Raw genomic sequence first — 19,405 nt, forward strand, 5'->3', positions numbered from 1 at the left:
TTTCCTCTCTGCTGGGGTGGAGTTGATGTATGAAATCTCTCCAGAGGGCACTGGTCCCAAAGTCCCGTAGGCTCTTCAACCAATTTTATTACGTGGGGGCGAAGAAACAGGTGGTGCCAGTGTGTCCTGAGTTCTGGGGTGCTGTGCCCAGTTAAAGAGGCTGGTGTGTGCTGATCGTCTCAGAGGGACGCGGGAAGTGGGAGGGGAGCTACGTCTCAGATCACAGCTTCATGGGGGCCAAATGCCCGGGCAGAGAGGACTCCTGTGGCACGTCCCGGCCTCATTCCGGGCTCAGGTTCTGCTCAGCTTATGCAAGCTGGAAATTCTGGTTGGGTGTCCCTGGAACACCCCCAGGGCTTTGTAAACTGTAACATGCCTCTGCCCCAGATAGAAGCCAAACACAGAGAAGAATGTGTCAACCCCAGGGGTGCGGTCACAAAACTTCTCTGCTAGGCAGCAGCACAGGGGCTGCCCTGGCTCCAGCAGCGCCGTGTGGGAGACACTTTCCTGAAATAGTTCATCCCTGCCTGACTCAGGAATTGTCCCAGACCTTATCCCTCAGCCCCGCGCTGACCGGGGCACAGTGGGTTTGACCGGCAGGACAGAGGCAGTGGACTTGGACAGAGCACGCGCCCCAAGCAGGGACTTTGGGCTGGAGCATTCTGTGAGGGAATAACTTCTCTTCCCTTGGTGGAGATTAGGGCCGTTGTTACTGTGAACTGTGTGTGTGTGTGTGTGTTTTTTTTTTTTTTCTTTTTGCGGTACGCGGGTTTCTCACTGTTGTGCCCTCTCCCGTTGCGGAGCACGGGCTCCAGACGTGCAGGCTCAGCGGCCATGGCTCACGGGCCCAGCTGCTCTGCGGCATGTGGGATCCTCCCGGACCGGGGCATGAACCTGTGTCCCCTGCATCAGCAGGCAGACTCTCAACCACTGTGCCACCAGGGAAGCCCCTGATATTTGTTAAGAAGTACTGAGCTCTCCTTTTTTTCTGTTGCTGTTGTCCTCATCTTGAAATAATATCATTTATTGGATTTTTTACAACTTGCATAAGAAGATGAAGGTACATATCCAAAAGACACGACAATATTAAAGAAGTAACACTCTATAAACAATGATATGCTATATAAAAAGCACTGAACTGTGAGTCAGAAATTCTGCACTTAGTTCCCATTCTACCATTTGCAAGCTACGTAGCCTGTCATTTATCTGAGCCTTAGTTTCTTCCTTTGTTCCAAGGGGAAAATATGTTGTGCCTACCTCTCAGATGAGGCTCAAATGAAATAATGCAAGTGAGAGTGATTTGTAAACCACTTGTATCATCCAGAGGTAAGATATCACTGTATGGTTATTATTATTTTGCCTAGAAAACATCAAGATGTGGAAGATCAGAGTAAAGCTTCAATCAAAGCCAGATAGCTGCTTTTACTGAGCTCTCTTTTTTTCTTCTCTCAGGGGAGAGTGTTGTGGATGGGAACTTGAAGTTTGCACCTGACCTGGGAGGGGATGTGTGACCTAGCAGAGCTAATGCAGGCTTGGGAAGAAGTCATGTGTTCCCTCCCATAGGTTGTCATTTTGTAAGGAATAGAATCCAAATCCTAACATGAGGGGCAATATATTCTATTTTTTTTGTGTGTGTGTGTGGCATGCGGGCCTCTCACTGTTGTGGCCTCTCCCGTTGCGGAGCACAGGCTCCAGACGCGCAGGCTCAGCGGCCATGGCTCACGGGCCCAGCCGCTCCGCGGTATGAGGGATCTTCCCGGACCGGGGCACGAACCTGTGTCCCCTGCATCGGCAGGCGGACTCTCAACCACTGCGCCACCAGGGAAGCCCCCCGCAATATATTCTTAACGTGAAATCAGATTTTACTGGCTAGAGAAAAATTAATTCTTGTTATAATGAGGTGTGATTGCTTTTTAGATAACTTGTGAGGAAACTGGCTACTGCACAAAAAACTACTCCATTCATGAAATCAGAGAGCTCCTCCCCACTTAGGATCTGGTAAAATCTGGACAGAGGGAAACTTCTATCAACATTTGGCTAAAATCTGAAGCTTGAACATGGGTTGAGAAAGAAGAAGAAGAAACCTTTTTCTTCTTAAGTCCTGGGTCTTTAAGGACTCCTTTGCTGTGTGATACAGGGATGAGTTAAATAAAGCAGCAGTCTAGTCCTTTTATTCTGGACTGCTCTGTCCAGAGTTCCCTGGCCAGACAGGAAAGAAATGGTGTAAATCTCCATTATAGCACTGGGAGTGACTTTTTTTCCACTTGGGGAAGCCTGGAGAGGCAGGAGGATGCTGCCAGGGGCTGAGATATGGCCGTGGATGGGGGAAGATGAACTTCTCCCCACCTCCTTGGGTTTGCTGGGAGGAGGCACCACTTTGATCTACTGAGCTACAGGTGCTCTCCTGGTAAGAGAGAACTTGAGGTTGACTTATCTGAATTCTCACTCCCTACCTCCCATGGGGAGCAGAGAAATTCCCATTAGGACAGAAAGGAAGGCTCTTGTTATCACGCTGGGAACCAGGAGAGCTTTTTGGCCTGGGCCTTGTATTCATGAAGGCCCTCAAGTATAGATTTTGCTATTATTGCCAAGTAAGGTCACATTGTCTTTGCATTTATTGATTGTATTAGAAGTTTTGGTTGGTTAAAAATAAACAAAAAATATACCAATGTTTTATATATACACTACCAAATGTAAAGTAGATAGCTAGTGGGAAGCAGCCACATAGCACAGGGAGATCAGCTCAGTGCTTTGTGTCTACCTAGAGGGGTGGGATAGGGAGGGTGGGAGGGAGATGCAAGAGGGAGGAGATATGGGGATATATGTATACGTATAGCTGATCACTTTGCTATACAGCAGCAACTAACACAACATTGTAAAGCAATTATACCCCAATAAAGATGTTTTTAAAAAATACCAATGTTTTAGTAACTCTGTTCTGGCACCTATTCATTTTCTAATATACCCACAGTCTGAAAAATGGAAGAAGACTAGCCCTCTCTCACTCTTTGGGTGGCCTTGCCTGCCACATGCAGATTGTAGATAGAATGTGAAATCAGTTATGACAGTTGTAGAAAGTTAACTCATGGTTTTGTATGTTCTGGAACAGTGTGGAAACTGCATTTCCCCTTTCAAGAAAGGCACTAAAACAATGGGAAACCGTGAGTGCCAGTCTTATGGACCAACTTATTAATATCACAGAAAGCTGTGACCTCACTCCACACCCAAGCAACTCCAGTCCTGCTGGGCTCCTGAAGCACTCCCCAAAGAGCAGAACCCCAGAGGACTGTCACTGTTTGACCTTTCTGGAAGATCCCTGGAAAAGCCCCACTCACAGGCCTTGTCTTTATCTGGTCAGTGAGGAAAGCCCTATCATCAGGGCATTGGTCAAATAATCAGTGACAATATTTTAAGATTGAAGCTGCCCAGAGTGGGTGGACCTAGAGACTATCATACTAAGTGAAGTCAGACAGAGAAAGGCAAATATCATATGATATCACTTATGTGTGGAATCTAAAAAATGAGTATAAATAAATACATCTTCCTTTTAAAACAACAACAACAACACAACATAGAGCTCATACCAACAATTCCATTCCTAGGTATATACCAAAGAGAACTGAAAACATATCCACTCAAAAATTTGTACATGGGCTTCCCTGCTGGCGCAGTAGTTAAGAATCCACCTGCCAATGCAGGGGACACGGGTTCGAGCCCTGGTCCGAGAAGATCCCACATGCTTTGGAGTAACTAAGCCTGCAAGCCACAACTACTGGGCCCGAGTGCCACAACTACTGAAGCCCACATGCCTAGAGCCCATGCTCTGCAACAAGAGAAGCCACCACAATGAGAAGCCCATGCACGGAAGAGTAGGCCCTGCTTGCTGCAGCTAGAGAAAGCCCGCGCACAGCAACGAAGACCCAACGCAGCCAAAAATAAATAAAATAAATAAATTAAAAAAAAACAGTTTGTACGTGTGGGAACTATACTCAATATTTTGTAATAACCTATAAGGGAAAAGAATCTGAAAGAAAAGATATATATGTATGTATAACTGAATCACTTTGCTGTACACCTGAAACTAACAGAACGTAAATCAACTATAATTCAAAAAAAAAATTGTGAGAGTTTGTTGCAGAGTTATTCATAGTAGCCCCAAAGTGTAAACAACCGAAGTGCCCTTAAACTGATGTGTGGATAAATAAAATATGATATATCCATACAATGGAATATTATTTGGCAATAAAAATGATATAAACTGATACATGCTACAACACGGACGAACCTTGGAAACGTTACGCTAAGTGAAAGAGGCCTGATACAAAACTCCATGTGTTGCATGATTCTATTTATATGAAATATCCAGAAGAAGCAAATCCATTCGAGAGACACTGGGGGAGGGATGAATGGGAAGTGACCGTTAAGGGGTACAGAGTAACTTTATGAAGTGATGAAAATGTTCTAAAATTAGGTAGTGGTAGTGGTTACACAACCCTGTGGATATACTAAAACCCACTGAATTGTGCACTGTATATTTTTTTAACTATATATTTTAAAATTATTTATTTATTTGGCTGTGCCATGCGGCATGCAGGATCTTAGTTCCCTGACTAGGGATCGAACCCGGGCCCCAGCAGTGAAAGCGCTGAGTCCTAACCACTGGACCACCAGGGAATTCCCAAGAATTGCATACTTTAAATGAGTGGATTTTTGTATTATGTAAATTAGAACTCAATAAAGCTGTAAAAAATAATAAAAATAAAACCAGGTTCCTTTTGTCTCTCCACATTAAAAAAGAAAATAAAAGCAATGATTTCTACCCTTGGGTCAGTAGTTCTCAACTGGGGGCAGTCTTGTCCCCGAAGGGATATTTGACTAGGTCTGGAGACACTTTGTCACAACTGGGGAAAAGGGTGTTACTGGCATCTAGTGGACAGAGGCCAAGGGTGCTGCTAGCCATCCTACAGGGCAAGAACAGCCCCTCACAACCAAGAATGACCTGGCCACAAATGTCAATCATACCAAGATTGAGAAACCCTGCCCTAGATCAAGGTCCATGAGGACAGAGCTGGGTACATGGTGCACCCGGTCCCTCCCACAGCTGCCAAGGCCCTTTGGTGCAACAGCATCGCCTGTGTTGAGGGCAGTTGTTAGAATCCATCCCAAGAAACTCCCTTTTAAAGCAATGGTAAGGACGTGAACCACAATCATCTCTCTAGGGGTGTCCTTGGGAGAGACTTCTGTCTGGTCTTAGATCCAAGAACAGTTATACTGCCCTGAGTAGTCTATCTCTGTTTTATCTCATGGACACTGTGAACTCTGGAACTGACTGCACTTTCCTTTCTGGGTTGGCTGCTAAACAGTTTTGAGCCAAACTTGTGGCCCAGCCTTAGGAAGGGCATAGGTCTTATATTTTGCATTTTAAAGTTTCATTCTTGGCTCTACTTTATATCCTTAACTTTCTTTTTCTTTTTTAAAAAATTATTTTCTTTCTCTTTATTTCCTTTGCTCCTACTTTTCCCCTTTTTTTGGTTTGTTTGTTATGTCTTTGTAAGCTATTTATGCTGGGCAACAAGAAACGAAACACCAAATTAACAAATATAAACAGCGAGTCTCCCCTTAGCGCTGGGTTGGAAGTTCATAGGGCAGAGTGGTGGGTAGGTTACAGAAGCATCGTGAGGACCGCGGGCGGGGGCCGATGACCTCCCCAGAGGATGCCCTTGTCCTTGCTCCAGAAGCCTGGCTGGATGGTGAGGGGGCAGGATGGGAGAAGGTAGGGGGATTCTGAGAGGAGGTCAGCTGTTCCTGGGTTGCCGTGTAAGACACTGTGGCCTCTTGATGTTGGAAGGAGCTGGGCTTTCAGAGGACAAGTCACAGATGTGGGGACAGAGCTGATAAGGGAGGGATTCCCAGCTGGGCAGGACTGGGTGGTGTATTAGGGTGTCTTGGACTGGGAGCCAGAGATTTGGCTTCTAGGTTTCAAGTCCCAGCTCCACCCTTGTTGGCCAAGTGACTGCAGTCACGTCGTAGCTCTTTAGTTTTCTGTTTTTACTCAGACATGGTAGTAATACCTGCTAGGCCTGTCTCTACGGTTGATTTGATGACCAAATGAGATCATGAAATTGCTGAAGTGCTCTATTCATTGCTAGGCTGCAAACTTTTCCTTTTTGTTTGTTTATTTATTTATAAAAATTGAAGTATAGTTGATGTACAGTATCATGTTAGTTTCAGGTGTACAGCACAGTGATTCAGTTACACACACACACATATATAACTGAGTGTATATATATATATATATATATATATATTCTTTTTCAGATTCTCTTCCTTTATAGGTTATTACAAAATATTGGGTATAGTTCCCTGTGTTCTTTTTTCTTTCTTCTTCTTTTTTTTAATGTTGAGGGACAAAACTAATTGTTCAGTTATTGTGGCTATGATTACCATTGTACTTGTGGAGATGTTCTCATTTGAGGTCTTTACTGTTGCCAAGGCTCTGGGTTCTGCGGGGCTGGTGGGCAGACCTGAGGGAGACCTGGCTGACCCCGAGGAATCAGTTAAAACTTACACAGCAACCCAGAGGAGAAAGTATTTGTTAATCATTAAGTTACATGTGGATGTACGCAAAACGCTCCTTAGACTTTCAGGGCTAAAAGGATCTCAGGGGGTTGGAGAGCCAGTCTCCTGCCCCAAGCTCAGTCTCCCAGGAGCTCTTAGCACCTGTGAGATCTTCGCTTACCCATTTTCCCCACGAAGTGAAAGCTCAGCCCAGGAGAGTCAGGAAGGTCTGGGGTTCAGGATACATGGATTTCCTAGACTTACGTGTGTCTTTGTGATCTCTAGGCTGGAGGCCACCATAGTTCTAGTTCCCTGGGTCTAACCTCATGCTTTCAGCTGCAACTTGAGACCCGTTTCATCTTCTAATCTTTGTGGGCTTGGCTGACAGCCATGGATCCCGTTTCTCTTTTTATTATTCTTCAGTTCTTTTTCCCTCTCCTTGTCTCCCCTCATGTCCACCCATCAACCCACACCCCAGATACTGCAGCCAACCAATTTCCATTTTCATCTGAATAAAAATGTTGTTATGAGAAAGGTCACCAGACATGATGAAGAAAGCCCGCTCCTTGCCCTAGAGGCTGGGAGCGGAGGGCCTCCTAAACCTCCTCTCTACTCAAAGTAGTAACTTTCAAGGTACTTTTCCTTCAATCCCATACTTTCTTCAACCTTGGTATCCTTTGGGTAGCTTTTTTTTTGGTTTTGAAATTTTATTGTCTTCCCAGACCAGGGTGGAAATGGACATGGTGAACTCACCTTCTCCCTCTCCCCTGATTCATGTGACAGAATGCTGATTTTTATTATATACCAGACACTGTGCTAAGTGCTTTTCATACATTATGTTATTTAATTCCTACAACAACCCTATGAGGTAGGAATTATCTTTGTTTTACAGACGAGAAAACCGAGTCTCTGAGAGGTCAGAGTCACACAGCTTGGTGGTGAAACCAGGAGCCTAACCTGGAGAGTGATCAGTGGCGGGCAGCTGAGGTAGAAAGGGCATTGGACTTGGGGTCAGAGGCTTGGGTTTGGGTCCTGGCTCGATTACTGACTAATGGGACTTGGGCAAGTCACACCTATCATATGTCCCGGCCTCAGCCTTCTCATCTACAAAGAGATAATAATAACACCTGGTTCACTAGGCAGATGATGGGATTTAACTAAAGTGATTATTCAGCTAGGGCTAGACTCAGCAGATGCTCGGGCAATGTCCGCTGTAGCAGAGCTGCACACGTGTGGCAGGCAGCCCCGCAGCTGGCCCCCAGCCACTCTACCTCCTGGCGCTCAGACCCTCATGTAATCCCCTGCCCTTGAGTAAACAGACACACCAGGTCCTTGACACGTTGGGGCTCACAACGTGGCAGATGCCTTTCCTCTGAGCGAGTGAGGGAGCGTGAGAGGGAGTGAGCAAGATCACAGGCACAGTCTTTTGTAACCTGGACATTTTGGGGCTAAAATTAGGGACTTACTTCTGATTGATTGTGCACAGCAAAAGTAATGGGTTGTTGGGCTTCCCTGGTGGTCCAGTGGTTAAGACTCCACGCTTCCACTGCAGGAGGCTCGGGTTCGATCCCTGGGTGGGGAAGTTCCACCTGTCACAAGGTGCGGCCAAAAAAAAAAAAAGTAATGGGCTGCCACTTTTGAGATTGGGTTACAAAAAGTCTCTGACTTCCGGGCTTCCCTGGTGGCGCAGTGGTTGGGAGTCCGCCTGCCGACGCAGCGGACGCGGGTTCGTTCTCTGGTCTGGGAGGGTCCCGCGTGCCGCGGAGCGGCTGGGTCCGTGCGCCATGGCCGCTGAGGCAGCTCATGCAGTGGGCCACAGCAGTGAGAGGCCCGCGTACCGCAAAAAAAAAAAAAAAAAAAAAAGTCTCTGACTTGCATCTTGCTGGCTCACGCTCCCTCACTCTCCCTCGCTCACTCACTCGGAGGGAAGGTAGCTGTGCCATGGTATAAGCTGGAACTGATGGCAAGGAATGGGTGTCCCCAGCCAGTGAGCGCCTGAGACCTGCCAGCAGCCCCAGGAGTGAGCCTTGGAAGCAGCCCTTTTTCCAGGGGAGGCTTGGGATAAGGGCATCCTGGTTGCTATCTTGACCGCAGTCTTATGAGAGCCACAGGCACCCACCTAAGTCACGCTCGGATTTTTTAAATGTTTTTACTTTGCAGTTGTCAACCTTCAGATATTTTTTTAAATTTTTATTTATTTATTTATTTGGCTGCTGTTGGGTCTTCGTTGCTGCACGCAGGCTTTCTCTAGTTGCAGCAAGCAGGGGCTACTCTTTGTTGCGGTGCTCAAGCTTCTCATTGTGGTGGCTTCTCTTGTTGCTGTGCACGGGCTCTAGATGCGTGGGCTTCAGTAGTTGCAGCACACAGGCTCAGCAGTTGTGGCTCACGGGCTTAGTTGCTCCATGGCATGTGGGATCTTCCCAGACCAGGGCTCGAACCCTGCATTGGCAGGCGGATTCTCAACCACTGTGCCACCTGGGAAGCCCCCACATTCGGATTTTTGACTCAGAAACATTGAGTTTATAAATGCTTGTTGTTTCAAGTTACTAAATTTTGAAATGATACAGCATGGAAGGCTGCGGAGGGGATGTGGTTTTTCTGGGAGAAGCAGAGGAGACTTCTTAGAGGGGGTGTGTCTGTGCTTGGCCTGGGAAGGTGGGCAGGACGCAGACTTGAGGAGAAGAGGAGAAAGGTTCTCAGGCAGGGGAATGGCAAGCAGGTGTATTCCAGGAATGTGAAATCTGGTCTGGCGGAAATCACCTCACCTACCTATGGACCTGATGGAAACGTCCTACCTGAGGCGAGGGTGGGCTCTTCCCTGTCAGGCGTGCTCGGCTCCGCCCTTAATTCACTGAATGATCCAGGATGAACCAGATGAGCTTTTCCAGATCTCAGTTTCCTCCTCTGTAGACTGGAGTCTGGACAAGTAGATCCTTCAAGTCCCCTTCCTTTTACCATCTCCTCACCCACAGCTCAGAGAGAGGGGATGACCTGGAACATGGCTACTCAGAGATTCACCACACGGGGGCGATGTGATACCACTTTGAATACCTCCAGAGTTACACTGCTCTTTCGGAAAAAAGTCTGCCTTTTTGGGTCCATTGCCTGGACTCTCTACCACCTCCTTCCTGTTTTTTATTTATAACTATTTTATCATTTTATTTTATTCAAATACTATCTTTTATTTCACTTAAAAATTTTTAAGTGGTAGAGCAAAAATACCTAAGGCAGCCAGGACTTTGGTGTGAAAGGAGATTTTAAAGAAGTTCTTAATCTACCTAAAATCTAGTTTCTGAGAATGAAGCAATGCATTCTGCGGTTAAGATTGATTGCAGAAATTTTACTTCAATCAAGAGAACTTAAAATTTTTTTTTTTTTTTTTTTTTTTTTGCGGTACGCGGGCCTCTCACTGGCGCGGCCTCTCCCGTTGCGGGGCACAGGCTCCGGACGCGCAGGCTCAGCGGCCATGGCTCATGGGCCTCGCCGCCCCGCGGCATGTGGGATTCTCCCGGCCCGGAGCACGAACCCGCGTCCGCTGCATCGGCAGGCGGACTCTCAACCACTGCGCCACCAGGGAAACCCGAGAGAACTTAGAATTTTATAGAACTTTACAGGAACTTGTAGAAATGCTCGACATCGTAAATCTGGAAACAACCTAAGTGTTCTTCTCATAGCCTTTCTATGACGCATATGTCTGAAAAATGTGCACTGACTGACAATCGGAAACGTTCGCTATTCACCAAATTGCAAAATTAAACTATTGATAAAAACATTTCCAGGGCTTCCCTGGTGGCGTAGTGGTTGAGAGTCCGCCTGCCGATGCAGGGGACACGGGTTCGTGCCCCGGTCTGGGAGGATCCCACATGCCGCGGAGCGGCTGGGCCCGTGAGCCATGGCCGTTGAGCCTGCGCGTCCGGAGCCTGTGCTCCGCAACGGGAGAGGCCACAACAGTGAGAGGCCCACATGCCGCAAAAAAAAACAAAAACAAACAAACAAAAAAACATTTCCAAAGGCACAAGTAGGCATAATTGGTTGAAAGTAAATCAGATATTTAAAAATACCAAATATGTTAAAACAAATTCCATCTTTTTCTTTTAATGTTTCATATATGATTTTTTCTTATTGTGTGATCAACGGATCAAAAACACACTTAAAAAACCCACAAAGCAAAGATATCATAGTAGACACTCCAAGTGCATTCCATCCAGAGCATATTATTGTTAATACCTCGGTGTATATCTATCTTAACTATCTATGCATCTATTTATTTATCTAAATATATATTTTATATTGAGAATTTACTGTTTTCTACCTTGCTTTTTATCACTTAATAATACATTGTGAACATCTTTCCATGTAAATAAATTCACTTTTAAAAACAAACATTTTCTTTTAGAAATGTTTTAGATTGACAGAAAAATTGCAAAGATAATACACACAGCTCTTATATACCCCACCTCCGGTTTCCTTTATTAGTAACATCTTGAATTAGTATGATACATTTGTCACAATTAGTGAACCAATACTGATACATTATTATTACCTAAGATCCAAACTTTACTCATATTTCTTTAGTTTTTGCCTAATGTCCTTTTTCTCTTCCAGGATACCAGTACATTTAGTTGTTATGTGTCTCCTTAGTTTCTGAGACATTCCTTGTTTTGGATGACTTTGAAAGTCTGAGGAGTACTGGTCAGATATTTTGTAGCCTGTTCCTGTACTGGAATTTTCTGATGTTTTTCTTATGATGAGACTGGAATTAGGGGTTTTAGGAGGGAAGCCACAGAGGTGATGTGCTGTTCTCATCACATCAGATCAAAGGTAATACACTATCACCTGATTTGACACTGCTGACGTTGACCTTGATCACCTGGTTGAAGTGGTGTTTGTCAGGCTACTCCTCTGTAAAGTTACTCTTTTTTCCCCCTTCTTTCCAGAAAGTTCTATGTATAGCCCACACTTAAGGAGTGGGGAATTATGCTTCCCTCCATGAGGGCAGACTATCTACATAAGTTGTTTGAAACTTTTAATAAATAAATATATTACAACCTAAAATAGAAAATGACCCAAAGAAACAAGAGACTGCCTTGAATTAGAAGGATCTCATAGAACCCCAAACAGGAGGTGAACCTGTGGCAAAGGCTTCTTTCCTGGCTAAGTGGTACGCATCTTTCTAAGGACTAGAATTTCTCTCTGGTCCTTATTCTTTGAGCCACTGGGACTTGAGGCATCCTCCCTGGTCATCTCTGTCACCCCCTGCTGTCGGGGACGTCATTTACCCCAGCTGAGATCTGTTTCCTATTTCTAACATCTCCCTCAGCAGCTGGGGAGTGGGTTGAACCCCTGGGCTGGGTTGGGAAGTTCTACCGGAAGTCAGAAGTTGCTGTCTCAGCAGTTTCTTTTCTCTGAGTATTAGCACTGTTTTACAAAAGGATTTTGAAAAAGTGCTTCCCTTGCTTTCCAGGCGCTGAAAGGAGAAGCTTAGGGACTAATTCTGGGAGCGGGCCACCGGCAGAGGGCAGCCCCTGGGGCAGTGGGCTGAACAGTTCAGCAGGTAGATGTTGGCCAGGGAGCAGGAACACTTGGTTCCTGAGCCCAGCTTACTCAGGCCTCGCTGAGGGACCGCGGATACATCCCAGACTCCTCTACATTGTGGTCTCTCTGTCGTCCTCGGGGTGCGGACTCCAGACCCCAGGCCTGACAGCAGGGAGTTAGAGAGGCTTAGGTGCTGCTTCCTTCTGCCCCATCACCAGGCAGAACTCTCTTCCCCTGACTACTTCAGCTTCCCCGCCTCTGCTCTGGGAATCAGGCTCTGGGGGGAGTGAGCTTCCCTCATGTGCTGCCAGGAGGGCCATCCTGGGGGCCATGGGGACCCACGTGCAGGTAGAAGCCCCACCTGCCTTCTCTCCAAAGCCTTTGATCCCGTGTGTTCTCCTTCTCCCGCTCTTGCTCTCACTCCAGCTCTGCCCCTGCCTCATGTTGGATCCATTTGTCTTCCAGTCTCCTTCTGCCGGCTTTATTTATTCTGACTGCACACCCACCTTTCTGCCCATATCCTCCACCACTTTCTCAAAGGAGAGCTATTCTATCTGTCCCAGTGCTTTGCTCCCAGAACCCAGAACTCTGGTGAGTGAAGCCAACCATCCCCGTGTCTTTCAAGTTCCAGCCTCAGGGAGGGCCTGCTGTCCCCCTCTGCTCCCCTGGTTTCCCTTCTTTCTGTCCTGAGGCGTTTTCTGGGAGGGAAGTGCCCCCAGCCCGGGTGCTGACCCATCTCACTCCTGATCCCTGGGATGTTCTTGTGGACCGTTTCCTGTGCTGCCTGAGCTCCCTCCTGGCTCCTTCTCCCAGTCTGGCCTTGGGGACATGGCAGGTGGCAATGTCACAGCGGTAACTGAGTTTGTTTTGCTGGGGTTCTCAGGTTCTGGTTCCCTCCGGGCCCTCTGTTCTGGGGGTGCTTCTGGTCTACCGGGTCACCTTGCTGGGCAACTTGCTGATCACCCTCCTCACACTGGCAGACGCTGCCCTGCACTTGCCCATATGCACTTCTTCCTGCACCACTTCTTTGCGGCAGACCATCTACACCAAGACCATCGTGCCCAGCATGCTGGCCGATCTCCTCTCTTCTGGCCCCACCATCCCGCCCACCGGCTGCTTCACCCAGCTGTACTTCTTGCTCTCTGTCATCGCTGAATGCGGCCTGCTCACGGCCATGGCCAGTGACCGCTATGCTGCCGTCTGCCGGCAGCTGCATCACTCCACCCTGATGGACCAGGGAGCGTGTGTGCGCATGGTGGGCACCTCCTACCACATGGGCATCATCACCGGCACCATTCACTCCATCTCCATCTTCACTTTGCCTTTCCCTGGTGCCAACACCATCCATCACTTCCTGTGGGACATCCTGCCTGTGCTGAGGCTGGCCAGCTTGAGCACCTTCTGGGGTGAAGTGGGCAACCTTGCCCTCACGATAGCCTTTATCCTGACCCCCTTCTCACTGACTGTAGCCTCCTATGCCTGTATCCTTAGCATCATCCTTGGGGTCGCGACATCCCAGGGACGTCGAAAAATCTTCTCTACCTGTTCCTCCCACCTACTTGTGGTCATGTTCTTTTTTGGGACGGGGACTGTTGCCTACATGAGGCCATGGGCAGGCTCCTCCCAGGACGGGGACCAGATCCTTGCCCTCTTCTACACAGCCGTCACTCCCATGTTCAACCCTTTGGTCTACACTCTGAGAAGCAAGGAGGTCACGGGGCAACGAGGCAGCTCATGAAGAGATATGTCTGGAGCCCTTGACCCCCTCAAGTTCTTGGAGATAAGGGCCTGATCCTTGGAGATTTTCAAGGAGGGCGCAGCTGAAGTCCCTGCTCTGGGTGGTGTGGATGCCAGCTCGAGGGCCCAGGGCTCTGACCTGCTGCTCAGAGCTCGGCTTCTGGGACCTGTTCTTACGGCCTTGACCTGACTTGTGTGTAGGTACAAAGCTGGAGATACATGCACTTGGGGGAGGTTGAGGAGGTGCCCGTTTTGTGCGATGATTGAGCAATTCTGGTCTTTCATGAGGCTCAGGGCGCCTTCCTGGGCTACGATTCCTGTAGACTGTGCTTCTCCCCCTTCTCCCAGACCCCTCACTGCAACCCTTTCTCTTTCCCATCAGTCACCTCCACTACCACATGAGCTCCTTTACTTCAGGTGCGAGGTCTGACCTGGGGTAGGAACAGGGCAGGGAATAGTTGACCTGGCTTTGGTGGTTCAGGTGCCGAGTCTTGCTTGGTGTTGCTTTAGGTCTGGAAGCATCTGTCTAGTTACTTTGTTGTGACTTACAGGTTCTCTCCCGGGATCCCTGCGTTGTTGATATTCTCTTAGCTTCTTTCTCACCCATGGACTGACTTCCTCTTCATCTCCTCTGATCCTAGCGCAGAAATGCACATACATCTCTAGACTCTGACTCTGATCAGAAGGTCTGGTCTGGCTCCTGGACTCCCACGATGATGCTTTTGTTTCTTGTAAACTGTCCACTATTTCTTCTTGAAGCCACCTTAATTTGCCTGCCGGGAGGATCTAGCACCATTTTACTTTTCTTGGGAAGCCCATTCTTGCTTGTTTATAAACTCTCCTTTAGCAGTAAGCTGCAAGAGGGACAGTGTAATATAAGCAGGAAAATCACTCTCAAGGCACAGTACATGAGAGCCTTTAAAATAGCATTGATTTTCATTTCCAATTTACAAAAGTAACACTGTTAATTGCAGGGAATTTTGCATCCAGAAGAAAAGACAGTAACTATTAATACTTCGGTGTTAATAATGCCCTTGGGAAATTATTGTGGTCTGGTTTCCCTCTGTATATGTATATATACGTATTTTTAAAAATTAAAAAAATGGGATTATATTGTGTGAATTGCTCATGACTGTTGTTTTCCACTTTATCAAAATATATTGTAACGTTTTACCATGTAAGTAGGCGTCTAAAGCATTATTTTAATATCTATATAGTTGGATACTAAAATTTAAAGCAATCTTCTATTATTGGAATTAAATATTTTTGTTATTGCTTTTGCTGAGATAGATATCATTGCAGTTATATCTTTGTATACTTATGCTTTTCAGAGCACAAACTTCTAGAAATGGAATTGCTGAGTCAAAACATACACACAATTTTAGAGCTTCTGAAACATATTGCCAAACTGCCCTCCAAAAGAATTTTTGTTGTTTTACAGCCCAACTGAGGGCAGTCCAATTTTCAGGGCAAGGAAATGGACTAAGAGTCAGGAAGGGTTAGATAGCCCAGGGAAGAACAGGGTGGGGAAGGAATGGATGTCTAGGATCTTGCAGTGCAGAAAAGACCTGATGAGAAGGACATGAACTCACTTTCCCTCAGTCTACCAAGGACTGGTTGAGACATACTTGGACTGAGAGTGCAACATGAAGCATCAAAGCTAGACTCAAGGAATAACTTCCTGATGGAGTAGGTATCTGAACAAGACAAGGGGAGAGACTTTTTCCTTATGTTCTGAGCTAAGGGTGGAGGCAAGAGGAGGAGGATGTGTTGAAATTGGACGGGCTTAGCCCTAAGTGGCTTCGTGCTTCTTTCACCTGAGGTGGTGACCATCAGCTCTGGAGGCTGAGGTCCCCTATTTTCAGGGACCCCAGACAGAGTTGCCAAAAAAATACTGGATGTTCAGTTAAATTTGAATTTCGGATGAACAACAAGTAATTTTTTGGTATAAGTGTGTCCTGTGAAATATTTGGCCAGAAGGATTTAGCACCATTTTATCTTTCTCAAGAAAGCAATATTTGGGACATGCGTACGTTAAAAAATTACTCTTTGTTCATCAGAAAATCAAATTTGATTAGATGTCTTATATTTTTATTTGCTACATCTGGCAACTCTATCCCCAGGTGCTATTCAAGCAGGGCTGGAACTGCAGTTGGAGGTGAGGATCTAAGTAGAAAGCTCTGATCATCTCCATTTAGGAAGAAGGAAGCCACTTGGGAAAAAGAGTAATTTCCTCTGATGTGAGTCCTTTGTTTGAGCAGAAACTCACTCTTAGTCCTTGCGTGAATGCTGGTCTTCCTGTAAGTGCAAAAGAGGATATGGAAGGCTGGGGATGGCGGAGTCCATGTCTGTCCTTGGGAATAAGGGGCATTAAAGAGTGGAATAGGGTTCCTTAATATATTAGAAAGTTTAGGAGTGCAGAATATGGAGCTGGCTAAGGAAGGTTTACCAGAAGGCTGGTTATAGATAGCACTATGGCACAGTGGTTTAGAGCTTGGCTTTGGTGCTAGAAAACTCCAAGATCCAATCCTGACTGCCATTTACTATCTGTGAGATCTTGGGAGGTTTCTTAACATTTTTATACCTTAATTTTTCCTAACATGTAAAACAACGATTTCCATCGTTTCTATGCTTCACAGGATAGTTGTGAGGATAAAATGTAGCCTTCCCAGTCATTCTTTGCTATATGGTCACTTAGCATCATCTGAAATCAACTTATTAGTTTATGGTTTCTCTCCTTTCACTAAAATACTTGTCCTATAAAGGCAGGGATGCCGCCTGTCTTGTTTACTAGTGTATTCCTAGTGCTTAGAACAGTGCCTGGCACATGGTAGATGTTCAAGAAATGTTTGTTGAATAGATAAATAAATATTAAAAAAACTGCTCAGCACAGTGCATGGCAAATAATAAAATGTTAAATAGTTTATTTTGATTACTAGTATGATTGGTACTGCTATCATTTGCATCTCTGTGAACTTCAGTGAAAACTTGCATTGAGGTTTTTAGACATCTTAAAAATTTGGGAACTTTCTTCATTAAAAGAATTTCACTAAAGTTGCTGCGAAATCTAAAATGTATGTTGAAGAGAGGTAAGGGAGAAGCTGTCTGTGGGATTTTGAAGGGAGGGGATTTGGAAATGAGGAAATCCTCATACAAGCTGTGAGCGGGGCTAACTCAGAAGGGATCAGATGGGCCATTCCCTATGGGCCTTGGGAGAGAAGGAAAGGGGTAGCAAGTGAACAGTTCTGGGAGGAGAAAAACTGCCTCTGGTGGCTCACAGTGTTGGCAGGAATCCTGGAGAACCAGGCTTAGAAAATCATCAAGAACCAAGAGAAACTCAGAGATCAGAACCACGGTCAAGGTCGTACCACAGGGGTGGTCTGGCTAGGATGCTGTTGGCACTGCCACCATTGGTTATTGGTGACTTCTCTGGCACTGTGTGATGCGGCTGCCTCTGGGTCCTGGATGCCACCGTTGCCATCACCAAAATGAATTGTAAACTTTACTCTCTGCATCACTTGCACCTGATTTAAAGTCTTAGGCAGGGGACTTCCCTGGTGGCGTAGTGGTTAAGAATCTTCCTGACAATGCAGGGGACACAGGTTCGAGCTCTGGTCTGGGAAGATCCCACATACCGCGGAGCACTAAGCCCATGAGCCACAACTACTGAGCCTGTGCTCCACAACTACTGAGCCTGCATTCTAGAGCCCATGTGCCATAACTACTGAAGCCCGCGTGCCACAACTACTGAGTCTGTGTGCCTAGAGCCTGTGCTCTGCAACAAGAGAAGTCACTGAAATGAGAAGCCTGCATACCACAACAAAGAGTAGCCCCTGCTCGCTGCAACTAGAGAAAGCCTGCGCGCAGCAACAAAGACTCAATGCAGCCAAAAAAAAAAAAAAAAAAAAAAAGTCTTAGGCAGATACATCCACCGGGACTAGCTAAGGTCACAGACCTGTGTCTTGGTTGCCAAGAGTTTAGGGAAAGCCAGTATTTTGGCCTCATTGGCTTCTGTAGGGGAGGGTGGAGTTCTGTTTCCCACAAAGCTCTTAACCACCAAATCAAAGTAAATGGCAAGTGAATTCTCAGCAGTGGGGGTAAATGGGTCAGCTGATGAAGAGAAGCCCCTTTTGTTGAGTTCATACATGGCCTCCTTTCCTGCCATTATGGCTATTCTATTCACAACCCCATTAAGAATGAACTGGGTGTGATTTGCTGAGGAAAGGGGTAGACGCAAGGTGTCTTCAGGGTGTGCTTGAGTCCCATCTAAATTTAGCACTTCTGCTTGTTGATGAAGTGCTACTAGAAATATCTAATTTTCGGCTGATGGATCCGTTACATCCAATCTATGGTGAGTAATACAGTTCAATCGTCACCTGGTGTTCAGTGGTCAGGTGTTCGGTATATATGTTGCCTACAAGGAGCCCGAGAACAGTTTCACAACAGGATACTAATTATTTGTCCCAAAGGGCAGGCCTTGGCTCTCAAAACCTGGGTTTGGTTCCCAAACCTGGGCTTGCCTCTTGGACTTAACACAGATTTCAGTGCCACTGACACTGAACATCTTAGGGTCTTCTGGGTGGTTCAGAAGGCCCAGATGGCAGAACTGTAGCCTGGACCAGCTAGAGAGCCTTTTCTTGCTCTGGCTTGTAAGACATCTGCTAAGTAGTTTGAAGCAGTACATCCATATGGGCTACGTGTTGTTTCCCAAATCCAGAGACCCATAGGAGGTCTTTTTCTTACTGTAGAGATAAAAAGGTGAGGCAACTTGTCCTTAACATTTGAAGAGATGTCTTGACATCCCCAGAAAATCTTCACTGAGGTGACAGGTCCCTAAATTTGGTGGGACTTATCTCTTACTGTCTGGTATGAATGTGCATCTAGAGTGCCTGCCATTTGCTTCTCTCCAGGTGCTGTCAGCATAGTTTCATCAATATAATGGGCCATGTGGTGTCCTACAGGATGGTGAGATGATCAAGATGCCTGTGGATTAAATGATGCCATAGAGCTAGAGTTGGTGTGACTCTGAGGCAAGTCAAGAAAGGTGAACTTCTGTCCCTTCCACGCGAAAGCATACTGATTCTGGACTGTTTTCCACATAATAAGACAGGGGAAAATGCATTTTCTTATTCAATATTTGCATACCTAGCCCAGGTGAGAAGAAGTGGCTTTCCGGCGGTCCAGGCTGTCCTGCTTCTCCTCATCTGTGCCACTAATCTTTTTCCACCTTTCGCTCTGTTTATTTTCCTTAGCTCCTTGTCTGCTCTCATCTTCCCACTTTCTCTAAACTCACATTATCAGAGGGAGAATTAATGGTGTAGAGAGTTAAAGTGTGGGCTCTAGGGTTGAAACTCAAGTCTGTTATTTCCTAGCTGTGTTACCTAGGAAAAGTTGTTCAACATCTCTGAGCCTTGGTTTCCTCATCTTGTTGCAACTGATATAATAAGAGGCATTACTTAGAGGTAATAGTAAATTAGTAAATCTACTTAGTTAATCTACTTAGTAAATCTACTTAGTAAATTAGTAAATCTACTTAGAGGTAGATTTACTGTGAAGCTTAAAATTTTGGGGCTCT

General features: G+C 46.2%; 1 protein-coding gene across 1 annotated transcript; it reads left to right on the plus strand.

Annotated features, from left to right (window-relative positions):
- Nucleotides 1-12,921: 12,921 nt before the first annotated feature.
- On the plus strand, nt 12,922-13,854 carry OR10P1 (olfactory receptor family 10 subfamily P member 1; the record flags this gene model as incomplete). The annotated part of the gene is given in 5 exon segments (XM_081249509.1): nt 12,922-12,989; nt 12,991-13,093; nt 13,096-13,130; nt 13,132-13,811; nt 13,814-13,854. Coding segments are annotated over 5 exon segments (927 nt in total).
- Nucleotides 13,855-19,405: the final 5,551 nt, after the last annotated feature.

This window comes from Mesoplodon bidens, assembly GCF_964165515.1.
Source record: "Mesoplodon bidens genome assembly, chromosome: 11".
NCBI classification, from domain to species: Eukaryota; Metazoa; Chordata; class Mammalia; order Artiodactyla; family Ziphiidae; genus Mesoplodon; species Mesoplodon bidens.